A 13,185-nucleotide genomic window follows, 5' to 3' on the forward strand; every position below is an offset into this window, starting at 1 on the left:
CTTCGCCATGGTTCCGCTTCTTTTGCCTTACCGGCTTCTTTTTCGGATCCACGGCCAGTTTATGTACCGCCAGGTCAGGACTGATGCCTGGCATTTCATGGACTTCGAATGCAAAAATGTCTTTGTATTCTTTCAAAATTTGGTGGAAATCTTCACCCAGAACTCTCAGAGCAGTCGTCCCAACCTTGACTGTTCGGTCAGGGCGCGAGTCGTCCAGGACCAGGTCCGTATGCTCACCAGCCGGCTGAGGGCGGAATTCGTCTGACCGCTCCTCTGCCAATGATTGCTATCTTTTTTCTTTTCTTACGGCCCCCAACTGGGCAGCCTTTCTTTTCTTCCCGCTTGCTACCTGAGGAGGCGCATTCTCCTTAACAACGTCAAGGTCTGCTTTTTCACCACTTGACCCAGCGGCCATGACAGTGGGTTTGATATCCGAGAGGTAACATTCTCGGGCCATCTTCTGATCTCCCCTTAGGGAGCCGACTGTTCCATCATCCCTCTCAAATTTGAGTAACATAAGAGACGGGATTATGACAGCTTTTAAATTATTAAGGGTTGGTCGTCCCAGAATCATGTTGTAGGCTGAGAGTTCCTCAACTACCAGGAACCGCACCACCATGTGGCGACCTTCCCCCTTTTCACCCGGGCGAATGGGTAAATCCACCTGTCCTACAGGGTGGACGACTCCTCCTCCAAACCCTACTAGAGGGTGGGATACCGGGTGTATGCAATCAGTCTGGTATTTGAGCTTTCACAGACATTTGCTACTGATAAGGTCGGAAGAACTACCGGTATCTATGAGGATGCAGCCAACTCTTTGGTTGGCCACTTTACATTCAATAACAATGGGGTCGTCATGCGACCCCCTCACCCCTCCTAAATCTTCTTCTGTGATGACAATTTCATGAAATGAATTTTTGGAGGGCCGTTCTTAGTGAACAGAATTGATGTCTAGCCGCCTGATATTGTTTTTATTGCCCCTGATAGTGGGGCGCCTCCTGAGAAGCCACCTGCAATTGTGTAGACGACTGCATCATCTGTATAAGAACTGTCGGCCTGTTGGTTCTTTTTGACCGACTGCTTATTCTTTGAGGAAGTATTCCCCTTAGATTTCTTGACATAGGAGTGAAGATCGCCTTGTTCAGCCAGGCAGTCTAGGTACCGCATGAGACTGATACATTCGTTGGTTTCATGACCAACATCTTCATGATAATGGCAAAACTTATCCTGGTTCCGGTTGTTCGCAGAACCCTTCATGGGGGCCGGCTTCTCAATTGAGATCCGTCCCTTGATTTCTTTTAGGATAGCCTGGCTATCCTTGTTGAACGCATACTTAGGAGAGTATGGTTTGAACTCTTTCTTCTTCTTCTGGGCTGGCTGTTTAGAGGAATCATCCGCCCAGACCTCTTTTCTCTTCTTATCATCCTTGTTGGCCGACGGCTTTGGCCGACCTTCCTTCTTGTCGGACCTCCTTCCGTCCGACTGCTTTCCAGTATTACAGAGATCAGTCGCCTGTATATAGGCTTCTGCTTCGATCAAGGCTTCTTGAAGAGTCGCCACCCTCTTTCGAACCAAGTTAAATTTGAAGATCGACCCGTCCTTGAGACCTCTGAAAATCAGTATAGGCCACCTCATCCGGTAGCCCTTGAATCTGTATCCTCATCAGGTTGAACCGCCTGATATAAGAACGAAGTCCCTCCTTCTCGCCTTTCTAAATCGTCCCTAAATCAAGGTTCGTCTTCTTTGCAGGTATGTTCATAGAAAAATTGGAGGTAAATAAGTAAGCAAGCGTCCTGAAGTTGTTCACACAACCAGTCGACAGGTTGGTGAACCATTGTTGTGCGATTCCTTTAAGAGTCGCTGGGAAACACTTGCACCAAGTGGGATCATCCAACCCTTGGAGGTACATTAGGTTGGTGAACGCCATCAAATGGTCTTCAGGGTTAGTAGTGCCATCATAGGCGCCTATTAACACATTTTTAACTTTGGCCGGCTGAGCGGCTTCAATAATTTCCTTGGAGAAAGCCGACGGCTGTTCTCCAAGTCTAAGCAACCGTAGCTGCCAGTCCATAGGTTGGACATTTTTTGCTGCCTGTCCTCCAAACAGAGGTGGCTGCAGCAAATATTTTTTCGGTACAAATGGTAAGTTTGGTACCGCCTGATCGTTATGAAATCCAGACCGACGGGAGGTACCATCTGTCTGACTCTCATGATTTGACTGGGTATACCTCATAGAGGTATTGCGCAGACTATCTTGAAAATCTGAAGTGGAGGCCGACTCTGATAGTCGGTCATTCTTCTTCTTCTCTAGCAATAGCCGAGTGTCTGTGTATATGACGAACGGGCTTCCTTTTCCCAGGTGTGGGAAAACTGTACTTTGTGAAATCAAGCACAGACGGCTCCCACTTACTAGAGTTAGGATGAGGGGTCGCCTCTCGTCCTTGAACATGCTTCCTCTTTCCTGAAGAGGAAGGTTTCTTAGCCGACTGCTCCTTGGTCAGAGCAGGCGTCTTTTTGTTGATCAGTTCCTGGATCTCCCCCTTGAAGCCCCTCATGAAGGTCATTAGTTCATTTCTTGTAATGGGAGCAGATCCTTCAACCGCCTGCTGCTGATCAGGCGGTGCGCCGACTGGATCACTGAGTCCAGTTTGATAATCTTCCCGTTCTCTCCTTTCGGTGTGACGGGTACGTCGGGCCCTTAGGGTCCTGTCTGAGGCTGTGTGTGCTTCAACTTCAACCTCATCTTCGGTATCATTATCCGACTGAACTTGAGGGTCGTCAAGGGGACGCCTCTCTTCTGAAGTCGGTACAGACGTAGATGCCATCTCAAAAGTACTCTTCCCACAGACGGCGCCAAAATGTTTCGGGGTTTTTTAATGTCCTGCGGGAGAGTTACAATTCTGAGACTGGAACCGGACGCCTGGACCTGCAAAACAAACGGATACTCCGAGTGATTGGAGATCCGCCTCCAACGGTCAAGTTAGTACTTGTTTAAGGAGTAATTAATGCGGAATAGTGTAATTGAGTCTCTCTAGGTGAGAGTGTTTAATGTGTGTTCGCCCCTTTAATGAGGATTAATGAGCATATTTATATGCCTTGGGATGCGTGCCAATTCCTAGGTTTAGGTTAAACCTAGGGCTGACTGGGCCTCCCACGAGGATTAGGCCTTGCTGGCCGGTTTTCCCAATTGGCATGGTGGGACACGTGTCGTGTCGTAATTGGTCCATGGTGGACGTATCTCTGATTGACACGTGGCAGGATCCTATTTGCCCATGTGAAGGACACGTGGCGGAACCTGATTGGTCCACTTGTCAGATAGTGATTGGTGGGAAAAATCCCCTAATCAAGTCTCCTGTTGATTATAGACCTACTAGTTTGTGAATGTAATACATAAAATTGTCACTAAGGTACTTGCTAACCGATTAAAGTTAGTACTACCTTTTCTTATTCATGAGTCGCAGAGTGGATTTGTTCCGGGGAGATTGATCACGGATAATGTTTTGGTTGCTTATGAGTGCTTCCATTATCTCAGAAAAAAGAAAACAGGGAATAAAGGTTTTTTGGGGCTAAAACTCGATATGGGTAAGGCCTACAATAGTGTGGAATGGGATTTTCTAGAGAATAATGCTAAAATTGGCCTTGCTAGATAACGTTGTGAGTTTGATCATGGATTGTGTTAGTCTGCTGACGGGCGTTAGAACGGCCGCACATTCCACACTCAATCAAATAAATTTATAAATCCTAAAACTAACCCCTAAACAAGTCTAGTGGTAAGTTCGGAGTCGAACCACAAGGAACGGTAATGCTAGATTGTTCTTAATCTAATGCCTAAGCTATGCCGAAGTCGATTTACGGATAAAGGACACTACAACTACACTAAAACACATATAAAGAACAAGGTATGATAAAGTCTACTAGGGGAAAAGATCCACTTAGAACAATTAATAAGCTAATGAGAATCCATTTGATAATCAATCATGCAAAGAAAGAATTATAATCAGAATTAACTACACTCAAAAGTAATCTCTCAAATTCCTAGCCTAGATCCCTCATTGACTAGGTGCATAGAAGAAAATTACCCAAAATGCAATCAAATATATCACTTCTAATTCACAATCCCTTGTCAAACTAAAACCAATATGCAATTAAGTGTGCTATCATGGGAGATCAATCCAATCTAAAACAAACAACATGCTAACATCAATTCAATCAATTTAATCACACAATTATCATCAAATTTATCTCAAATAACTCAAATAATCATTACAAAGCCTCACTCAACACCTAGTAGAAGGGAAACTACTCAAGCATAATGAAAGCAACTAAATAAAGCAATAAGAGAAGAGAAAGTAAGAAATGCTCATTGATATAAGATGGAGATTTTCAAATTCCTCATTTGATTATCCAAAATCCATGAAAACCATTGTGCTCCTCACTTCCTCTCTCTAAAATTTTGAGAGTTTCTCTCTCTAAAACCTAAAACTAACCTAAAATCTCTTCTAAACTGAAAAAATCCTTTTCTTTAATGAGCAAAAAAATCTTTTTATACCCCTTACAAAATTGCTTAGGAAGCTCCGCAAAAAGTCAGCTGAAACGGGAAAAGGTCCGACCGAACTCTGGGTAGGTTCGGTCGGACTCAGGGTAGGTTCGGCCGAACTCAGGGTAGGTTCGGTCGAACCTCCCTGATCCTTGTTTGGTCGAACTTTCCTGGTTCGACCCCTCCTGTAAACATGCTGAAAACTTGGTTGAAACTGCCTTGGAGGTTCGGTCGAACTTTTCAAAAGTTTGACCACACCTTGGTTTGACCGAACCTCTTAGAGGTTTGGCCACACCTCCTCTTGAACTTCCTCTTCTTGCTTCCTCTCCTTCCCTTTTGCTCCTCTTGTCTTTGTCCATGCCTCCATACTTGGCCAAGGGGCCTCCTACCGTGCTTAGGACCGCCATGGAACCTGCAAAAGATAGCAAAGATCACGAGAGCATGGGGATGATAAAATTATGCATAAAGATTATCAAAACAAGCGCAAATAAGCATACTTTTCATCCATAAAAAAAAGGAAGCCATAAGAGGAGAAAAGAGGTAGAAAAACCTAAGAAAAACAGGAGAAAAGAGACCAATACACTACCCCTAAGGGTAACATAAATGTCACTCATCAAACACCCCCAAGCTTAACTTTTGCTCATCCTCGAGCAAAACAAAACAAACACAACGGAAAACGATGTTTTTTTTTTTTTTAAAAAAATAAAAAAATTAAAAAAATAAAACTAGAAGAGAAAGAATATACACTAACTCACTTTCGTAGGAATCACGAATGCATTTAGCGCATGCATCAAGCACTTTAAACCCATAGATCGCTCTAGAGGACGAGTATGCTCTCGTAAGGGTATCCTAAGAGTTTAACCCATAACTCTTGACAAAAATCAAGGCAAAGCAATAAACAAATAGATAAAATAAATTGAAGTAAAAGAGAGGTTACAAGCGTTCTTAAGTGGATTTTTACAATGGAACAAGCACTAAAGAATGTCAATCTTTCTAAAAAAAAATAAAGGTATGCACGTTCTAAGATGTCCAAGGTTGATTGAAACATAGCATATGCTAAGCATAGAGAACTAACGGAAACATATTCCACCTTTTGTTCCAACTAATCAAACCACAACCTCTCTACAAGTTTCAAATCCACTTTCAAGTTAGCTTCTCATGATTCCACGAAGGAACCGAAAAATAAGTAAGAAATTCAAAACATGAGAAGGTTACCCAACATCTTGGCTATGCAAACTCGCTCTATAGGCTTGATTCCTATTTCCTGCCACCACTAAATGACTTAACCCTCTAGGATCAAAAGGACTTTCAAGGTTGTAATACACAGGCTAGGAGAGTAAAGGTGTGGAAAACTTTTGAAATTGGTGGTAAACCTACATGTGAAGCTCGGGTGGAACTTTTTCCACAAGATCCAAACGAATCCAAAACAAAAGTACCAACTATGCTCATAAAATAAATTTCCCCCAAGATTATTTAAAACAAACTAACAAAAATAGGAAAAAAAAAAACAACTATAACAAAATCATTTTGTGCTTTTCATTCTTCTTTTACCTTTTTTTTTTCGACATCTTTTTTTTTTCATTTAAAAGTCCTTGCCTCTTTAACTTTGGACGACTTTTTCTCAAAATGCATTTGCTTTTATGCACAAACTTATATACAACACATACTTGCTTTGCAAATAAACTCATAATTCTAAACTTGCACCATAAACAATAAAACAAGCTCGAAAACTAAATTGCTTCACAAAACTAAAGGTAGAAAGTGAAACCAAGGCTTCAAGGCTTGTATTGTGGCTAGAGAAAAGAAGGTATAGGGCTAGCAAGAGGGGCAAATATAAACTAAACTCAAAAATAGAAAATCTATCCTATAAAAAGAGAAATTGCTTTGTCATCCCCTAAAGTGGCACGGTCGCGATCTTGGGAGCTAAAAGTCAAGTTCTAGATACGAGAATGCAATAGCCAAGGATCCAAATATGCCGCTCAACAAAGTATGATGAAGGATTGAACAATTTACCTCACTAGGGATAGCAATAACTAACTCTTGATTTCATATCCACCATAGAGAGCAACTCCATCTTACCACAAGCAAGTGAACTAGGGCTTCATGGTCTCAAAGTTCTTAACAACTACCTTAGCATATCATATCCTAGAGTCAACCTAACACATTCTCAAACCGTGCATACCTTTATAATTTAGGAATAAAGACATTCAAGAATACAAGTCCAAGCGTATTATGTCAAAAGTAAGAACAAAACAAAACACATTGCAAATTTGCCTTGATAGAAACAAAATCTTTTTGGAATTTTCAAAATAAAGAAAATGGAAATGCATATACAAATGTGCATGGCATATATGAATCAAAATTCCACCAAACATGATAGAATACCCTCCCCCAAGCTTGAATGAGGCAACATGCTCAAACTTTAAACCAAAGAATCCATGGGAGGAGAAAAGAAAGAAAGTCATCCAACCAACCAACATATGTCCAACAAGTCACAAATCATTATAGGAAGAGAAAGGAAGGATATTACCGGATATTAGGTGGGTATACTACCCGCAAATGATCCAATTAAACCTTCTTGAAGCCGACTACCTCTAAAATTGAATCTTGTTTTCCATGTGCTAGCAAAAGTGGAGTCAAACTTCCTTGATTCTTGATCCAAACCAATGCATAAGAGTATATTAAGTTATGTACCTAGCACCAAGCACACAAACATTTCCATGAGGCCAAAAACTATTCTAAAAATAAAAAAAAATGAAAGCAATAAACACGGGTTACTTCCCGAGAAAGGCTTGCTTAAGGTCCAAGCTTGACCGCTCTAGTAAATAATATTGCAAGGATCGTAAGAGCTTATCAAATGCACTACTAAACATTTCATAAGAAAGAAGGTAGGAAAATGACGGGAAGATAACGTGCAACAAGGATAGCGCACACAAATGAGGAGAGAGATGCCAAGAAAAAGAAGAAGAAGAATCAAAAGAAAATTCAACAAAAGAAGAAGAAGAAGAAGAAAAAGAAAAGGAAGGCAAACTCTCCTTAAAATGTTTTTTGGTGGCAAAATCACCCTTTTCCTCAATAATCGATGAGTGGGGAGCTTGAAGATCACAAATAGAAAGAGGGTCCCCAATAGGTTCTTTGAGAAAAGAAGGGAGTGACATGGGATAGGAGGGAACATGATCAAATTTTCTTGAAAATGGAATATGATGACGTGGGGGGATAGGAGAAATGGTCTCACAAATGATCTCATTTTCACCACCTTGCCTCTCATCACTTATAAGGGAATGAAAATTAATCATTGAATTCTCAAAAGAAGAACACTCGTGATCTACATCTCCCTCAAACAACCAATCTCCAAGAGAAACAACCTCATCTTCCAATTCCCTATCACGACGATAAAAAACATTTCCCTTAGAAATCTGAAAGCCTAAGATCTCAAAACCATGCATGAATGGATGCAAATTCATCTCAAATTCATCTCTTTCCCATGAAGCATTCTCAATGAACTCACTCAAAATGTCATTATTTTTCATTTGAACCTCACAAAATAAATGGGACATAATCTGAAATGAGTCAAAATACTCATGAATAGAGGAATCACAAACATGCACTTGGTCAAAATAAGAAAGAGGGTTTTGATTCATAAAATCATCATTTAATTCACTCTCAACTCTCTTTCCTTCACTCAAAAGCTCATTGTTGTCTTCCTCACAATCTTTTGATTGCACAAAAACATCATCATCATCATCTTCAATACACACATGGGATTTGAAAGATTCAAGATCATGCAACAAAGATGACAATTGGCTTTCTAGCTCTTCCTTTCTCCTTATTACCTCCTCAATACGCTCTTCACTCCTATTCATCATCTCCAATTGACTTCTCATAGAATTTAAAAACAACTCCTTACTTGGCCCAAAAGTAGAATCAAGCTCAACACACCTAATAAGGGATTCTAAATAATCAATCGGACACTCACAGGATGAAGAAAATTGAGGGTTAACAAGGGGAGAAGGAGCACAACCAAGATTGTAAGCATCAACTTTAGAAGGATGAGTATAATCATCATCACGGGGAGAGGGGGCACAATCAAGCATATAAGATTCATTATTGGGAGAAAAAGGTACATCACAAGAAGGCATGCTAAATAATGAAGAATAATGAAACACACCATGCTCATCAACATTGGAATGCACCTCATCATCACGAACAATAGGGGAAATAGAGTTGAAATCATTTGTTCTAGGTTCACTAATGAGATCATGTGACAAATCATGGGAATGCATGCTAACATTAGAAGAATCGACACATTGCACATCAATATTAGAAACAAGATTACCCTTATTGTAAACATCCGTAGCAAACCATACATAAAAATCCCAAGCATCATTAGTTGATAATGCTTTAAATTCACCATTATACATGCTTTCAACAATATCCCTAGTTTGCTTATTCAAACCAAAATAACAAATCTCAGAAGCCTCCCAAAGACTATAACAATTACGATCTACAAGTCCCTCAAGTCTATTGAAATAATCACAAAAAGGCTCATTATCATATTGAGGAAATGAGAAACATGCCATTTTTTAATTTTTTTTTAACAAAAACAATCAAACAAACAAAAAAATAAATAAACAAATAAAAAAAAAGTATACACAAAGACCTAGACTCAAGCAATCAAAAACAATCAAGCATTGAAATCGTTCCCCGGCAACGACGCCATTTTGATGGGCGTTAGAACGGCCGCACATTCCACACTCAGTCAAATAAATTTATAAATCCTAAAACTAACCCCTAAATAAGTCTAGTGGTAAGTTCGGAGTCGAACCACAAGAAACGGTAATGCTAGATTGTTCTTAATCTAATGCCTAAGCTATGCCGAAGTCGATTTACGGATAAAGGACACTACAACTACACTAAAACACATATAAAGAACAAGGTATGATAAAGTCTACTAGGGGAAAAGATCCACTTAGAACAATTAATAAGATAATGAGAATCCATTTGATAATCAATCATGCAAAGAAAGAATTATAATGAGAATTAACTACACTCAAAAGTAATCTCTCAAATTCCTAGCCTAGATCCCTCATTGACTAGGTGCATAGAAGAAAATTACCCAAAATGCAATCAAATATATCAATTCTAATTCACAATCCCTTGTCAAACTAAAACCAATATGCAATTAAGTGTGCTATCATGGGAGATCAATAAAATCTAAAACAAACAACATGCCAACATCAATTCAATCAATTTAATCACACAATTATCATCAAATTTATTTCAAATAACTCAAATAATCATTACAAAGCCTCACTCAACACCTAGTAGAAGGGAAACTACTCAAGCATAATGAAAGCAACTAAATAAAGCAATAAGAGAAGAGAAAGTAAGAAATGCTCATTGATATAAGATAGAGATCTTCAAATTCCTCATTTGATTATCCAAAATCCATGAAAACCATTGTGCTCCTCACTTTCTCTCTCTAAAATTTTGAGAGTTTCTCTCTCTAAAACCTAAAACTAACCTAAAATCTCTTCTAAACTGAAAAAAAATCCTTTTCTTTAATGAGCAAAAAAATCTATTTATACCCCTTACAAAATTGCTTAGGAAGCTCCGCAAAAAGTCATCTGAAACGGGAAAAGGTCCGACCGAACTCTGGGTAGGTTCGGTCGGACTCAGGGTAGGTTCGGCCGAACGCAGGGTAGGTTCGGTCGAACCTCCCTGATCCTTGTTTGGTCGAACTTTCCTGGTTCGACCCCTCCTGTAAACATGCTGAAAACTTGGTTGAAACTGCCTTGGTGGTTCGGTCGAACTTTTCAAAAGTTTGACCACACCTTGGTTCGACCGAACCTCTTAGAGGTTCGACCACACCTCCTCTTGAACTTCCTTTTCTTGCTTCCTCTCCTTCCCTTTTGCTCCTCTTGTCTTTGTCCATGCCTCCATACTTGGCCAAGGGGCCTCCTACCGTGCTTAGGACCGCCATGGAACCTGCAAAAGATAGCAAAGATCACGAGAGCATGGGGATGATAAAATTATGCATAAAGATTATCAAAACAAGCGCAAATAAGCATACTTTTCATCCATTAAAAAAAGGAAGCCATAAGAGGAGAAAAGAGGTAGAAAAACCTAAGAAAAACAGGAGAAAAGAGACCAATACACTACCCCTAAGGGTAACATAAATGTCACTCATCATCTGCAAAGTTCGATATTTTAATGAATGGGCATTCGTCGAGATGTTTCAAGCCTAGCAGGGGTCTTAGGCAAGGTGACCCTATCTCGCCTTTCCTGTTTATTATGTGTGAGGAGGGTTTGTCGGCTCTTCTTCGTGATGCGAAGAGAAAAAAGCTCATCCATGATGTTAAAATTGGGAGGCAGGTGGAGCCTATTTCCCATCAATTTTTTTGCAGATGATAGCCTTCTATTTGTGAGAGTGACGGAGGAGGAGATTGAAAATGTGCTTCACATTCTTTCTAGTTATGAGTTGGCATCGGGGCAGAAACTGAATATGGACAAATCGAAGGTGTCTTTTAGCCAAAATATTGAGCAAGAACGGTAAAATATGCTTCAAATGAAGTTATCTTTTAAGGCTGTCGAAGGACATGATAAGTATCTTGGGTTGCCGACTTATATTGGTGGCTCGAAGGATCGTGTTTGGAAAAAAACTCAAAGGGTGGAAAGAAATTTTTTTGTCTCAAGCGGGTAAAGAGGTGTTGATTAAATCAATTGCACAAGCTATTCCGACATATGTAATGCAATGCTTTGCTCTACCGGCTAGCATTTTGAATGAAATTGAGAGGTTATATCGGCATTTCTTTTGGGGGCAAAAAGGTGAAGAGAGGAAATTGTGTTGGATTTCTTGGGAAAAATTGTACACCTCAAAGAAAGATGGAAGGTTTGGCTTTAGAAATATGAGAAAATTTAATAGTGCACTTTTAGCAAAACAAGCTTGGCGCATCATTTAGAATCCAGATTCTCTTGTGGCAAGAGTTCTCAAAGGCAAATATTTCCCTCACTCGAATTTGTTTGATGCAAAAGTGAGTCCCAATGCGAGTTACCCATGGAGGTCGATTTTGGGTGCTAGAGATGTACTATTGAAGGGCGCCAGAAAGTCAGTGGGGGAATGGTGCTTCAATTAATATTTGGAAAGACCCTTGGATCTCAAACCTTCCTGGGTTCAAGGTTTCTTCGAGTCGAGATGTGAATGATGATGGACTTGTTTATGTGTGTGACTTGTGGGTGGAGAGATCGTGGAATATGGTGGCTCTAAATGCGGCTTTCTCTTCAGTGGAAGTTGCTGAAATTTGCAGCATTCCTATCCCTCTATATGATAGGTTTTGATGCGTGGGTGTGGCATTTTACAAAGGACGGGCAATACTCGGTGAGAAGCGCTTACAATTTGATCACGATGGAGCAAAAGCATAACATGGCTTCTACATCTAGTTCGAACTGTAATTTTGAATGGAACATAATATGGCACGTGAGGTCCCCCCAAAGATGAAACTTTTTGCTTAGAGAGCCATTAAAGGGGTTATGGCAGCTCGTCAGAGTTTGATTCAAAGAGGTATGGCCATCGATCCCATTCGCCCTTTGTGTGGTGTTGAGAATGAAAGTGTCTTACATATGCTTGTGCGGTGTGACGATTCAAAACATCTCTGGTATATCTCCCCTCTTTGTCTGGAGATTGAGAAGTATGAGGGGGCTTCTTTTGGGGAGTGGTGTGTTTCTTTTCGGAGGAGGCATAAGGATAGGCAGTGGTGGAGTTTGTTCTTAAATTTAGTGTGGGGAATTTGGCTTCGAAGGAATGCGTGGGTGTTTGAGGGATGGAAAGAGGATGTGGCTAAGGTTATCTATAAAGCGGTGGTCATGGAGGGGGAGTATGCTTTGGCTCAGCAGGTACCTGACTCAATTTAAAGCCGAGTTCTAAGCTGGAATGCAAATGACAATTACCTCCTCATGGGGTGATTAAAGTTAATTCGGATACAGCCATTTTCAGAACAACTGGTGTGGGTTTGGGGGGTGTTATGAAGGATGATGTGGGTGATGTAGTTGCCTCGACTTGCTTGCCTATTCATGGTAAGTTTGATGCTGATATCGCAGAGGCAATTGCCATGAGACACGCTTTGAGCATTGCCATTGACTCGGGTTTCAGGAATGTTTGTGTGGAAACGAATTGCTTCAAGCTTCATAGCCATTTGATTAAGTGGTGTGCTCGTGCTACTGCATTTGGGTCAACCATTAACGATATCATTCAGCTTTCTCGTAGCTGCCATTCTTATTGTTTTTCTTTTGTTAAAAGGAACGACAACCGGGTTGCCCATGCTTTAGCTAAACTTTACTCTTCTTTTGACTCCCTTAGGGTGTGGATGGAAGAGGTTCCTTCGAATATTGCTGAGATTGTATTGGCTGACTTAAGACTTTTGATTGATTAATAAATTTCCTTGATCGTTTCCCGTCAAAAAAATCTTCTACTTGTATTGAATCGCATTATTTTTTTTCTTCTATAAATTACTACCTTTATTCTACTAATTTTTATTTTTGTCTAATTGTTTAGTAATAATTTGTCTTTAGATCACCTTTTTTTTATTTTTTATTTTTTATAAGTCAAGAGGGGAGGTTGTGGTGTCTCCATGAAAAAACCTTAATGCCCC

The 13,185-nt window shown here is 40.3% G+C and overlaps 1 protein-coding gene across 1 annotated transcript; it reads left to right on the forward strand.

Annotated features, from left to right (window-relative positions):
* Positions 1-12,067: 12,067 nt before the first annotated feature.
* Positions 12,068-12,966, forward strand: LOC110697547. Its single transcript, XM_021874912.1, has 2 exons — positions 12,068-12,430; positions 12,565-12,966. The coding sequence occupies exons 1-2, from the start codon at positions 12,068-12,070 to the stop codon at positions 12,964-12,966; spliced, it is 765 nt and encodes a 254-aa protein (XP_021730604.1).
* The last annotated feature ends 219 nt before the right edge of the window (positions 12,967-13,185 follow it).

Source organism: Chenopodium quinoa, unplaced genomic scaffold, assembly GCF_001683475.1.
Source record: "Chenopodium quinoa cultivar QQ74 unplaced genomic scaffold, ASM168347v1, whole genome shotgun sequence".
In the NCBI taxonomy this organism is placed as follows: Eukaryota; Viridiplantae; Streptophyta; class Magnoliopsida; order Caryophyllales; family Amaranthaceae; genus Chenopodium; species Chenopodium quinoa.

Bases quoted from the DNA above. Each gene is read 5' to 3' on its own strand.
- LOC110697547 (XM_021874912.1), top strand. From the start codon at position 12,068: ATGGCAGCTCGTCAGAGTTTGATTCAAAGAGGTATGGCCATCGATCCC. The intron at 12,431-12,564 runs GTACCTGACTCA...GGTGTTATGAAG, and splicing joins AGTATGCTTTGGCTCAGCAG to GATGATGTGGGTGATGTAGT.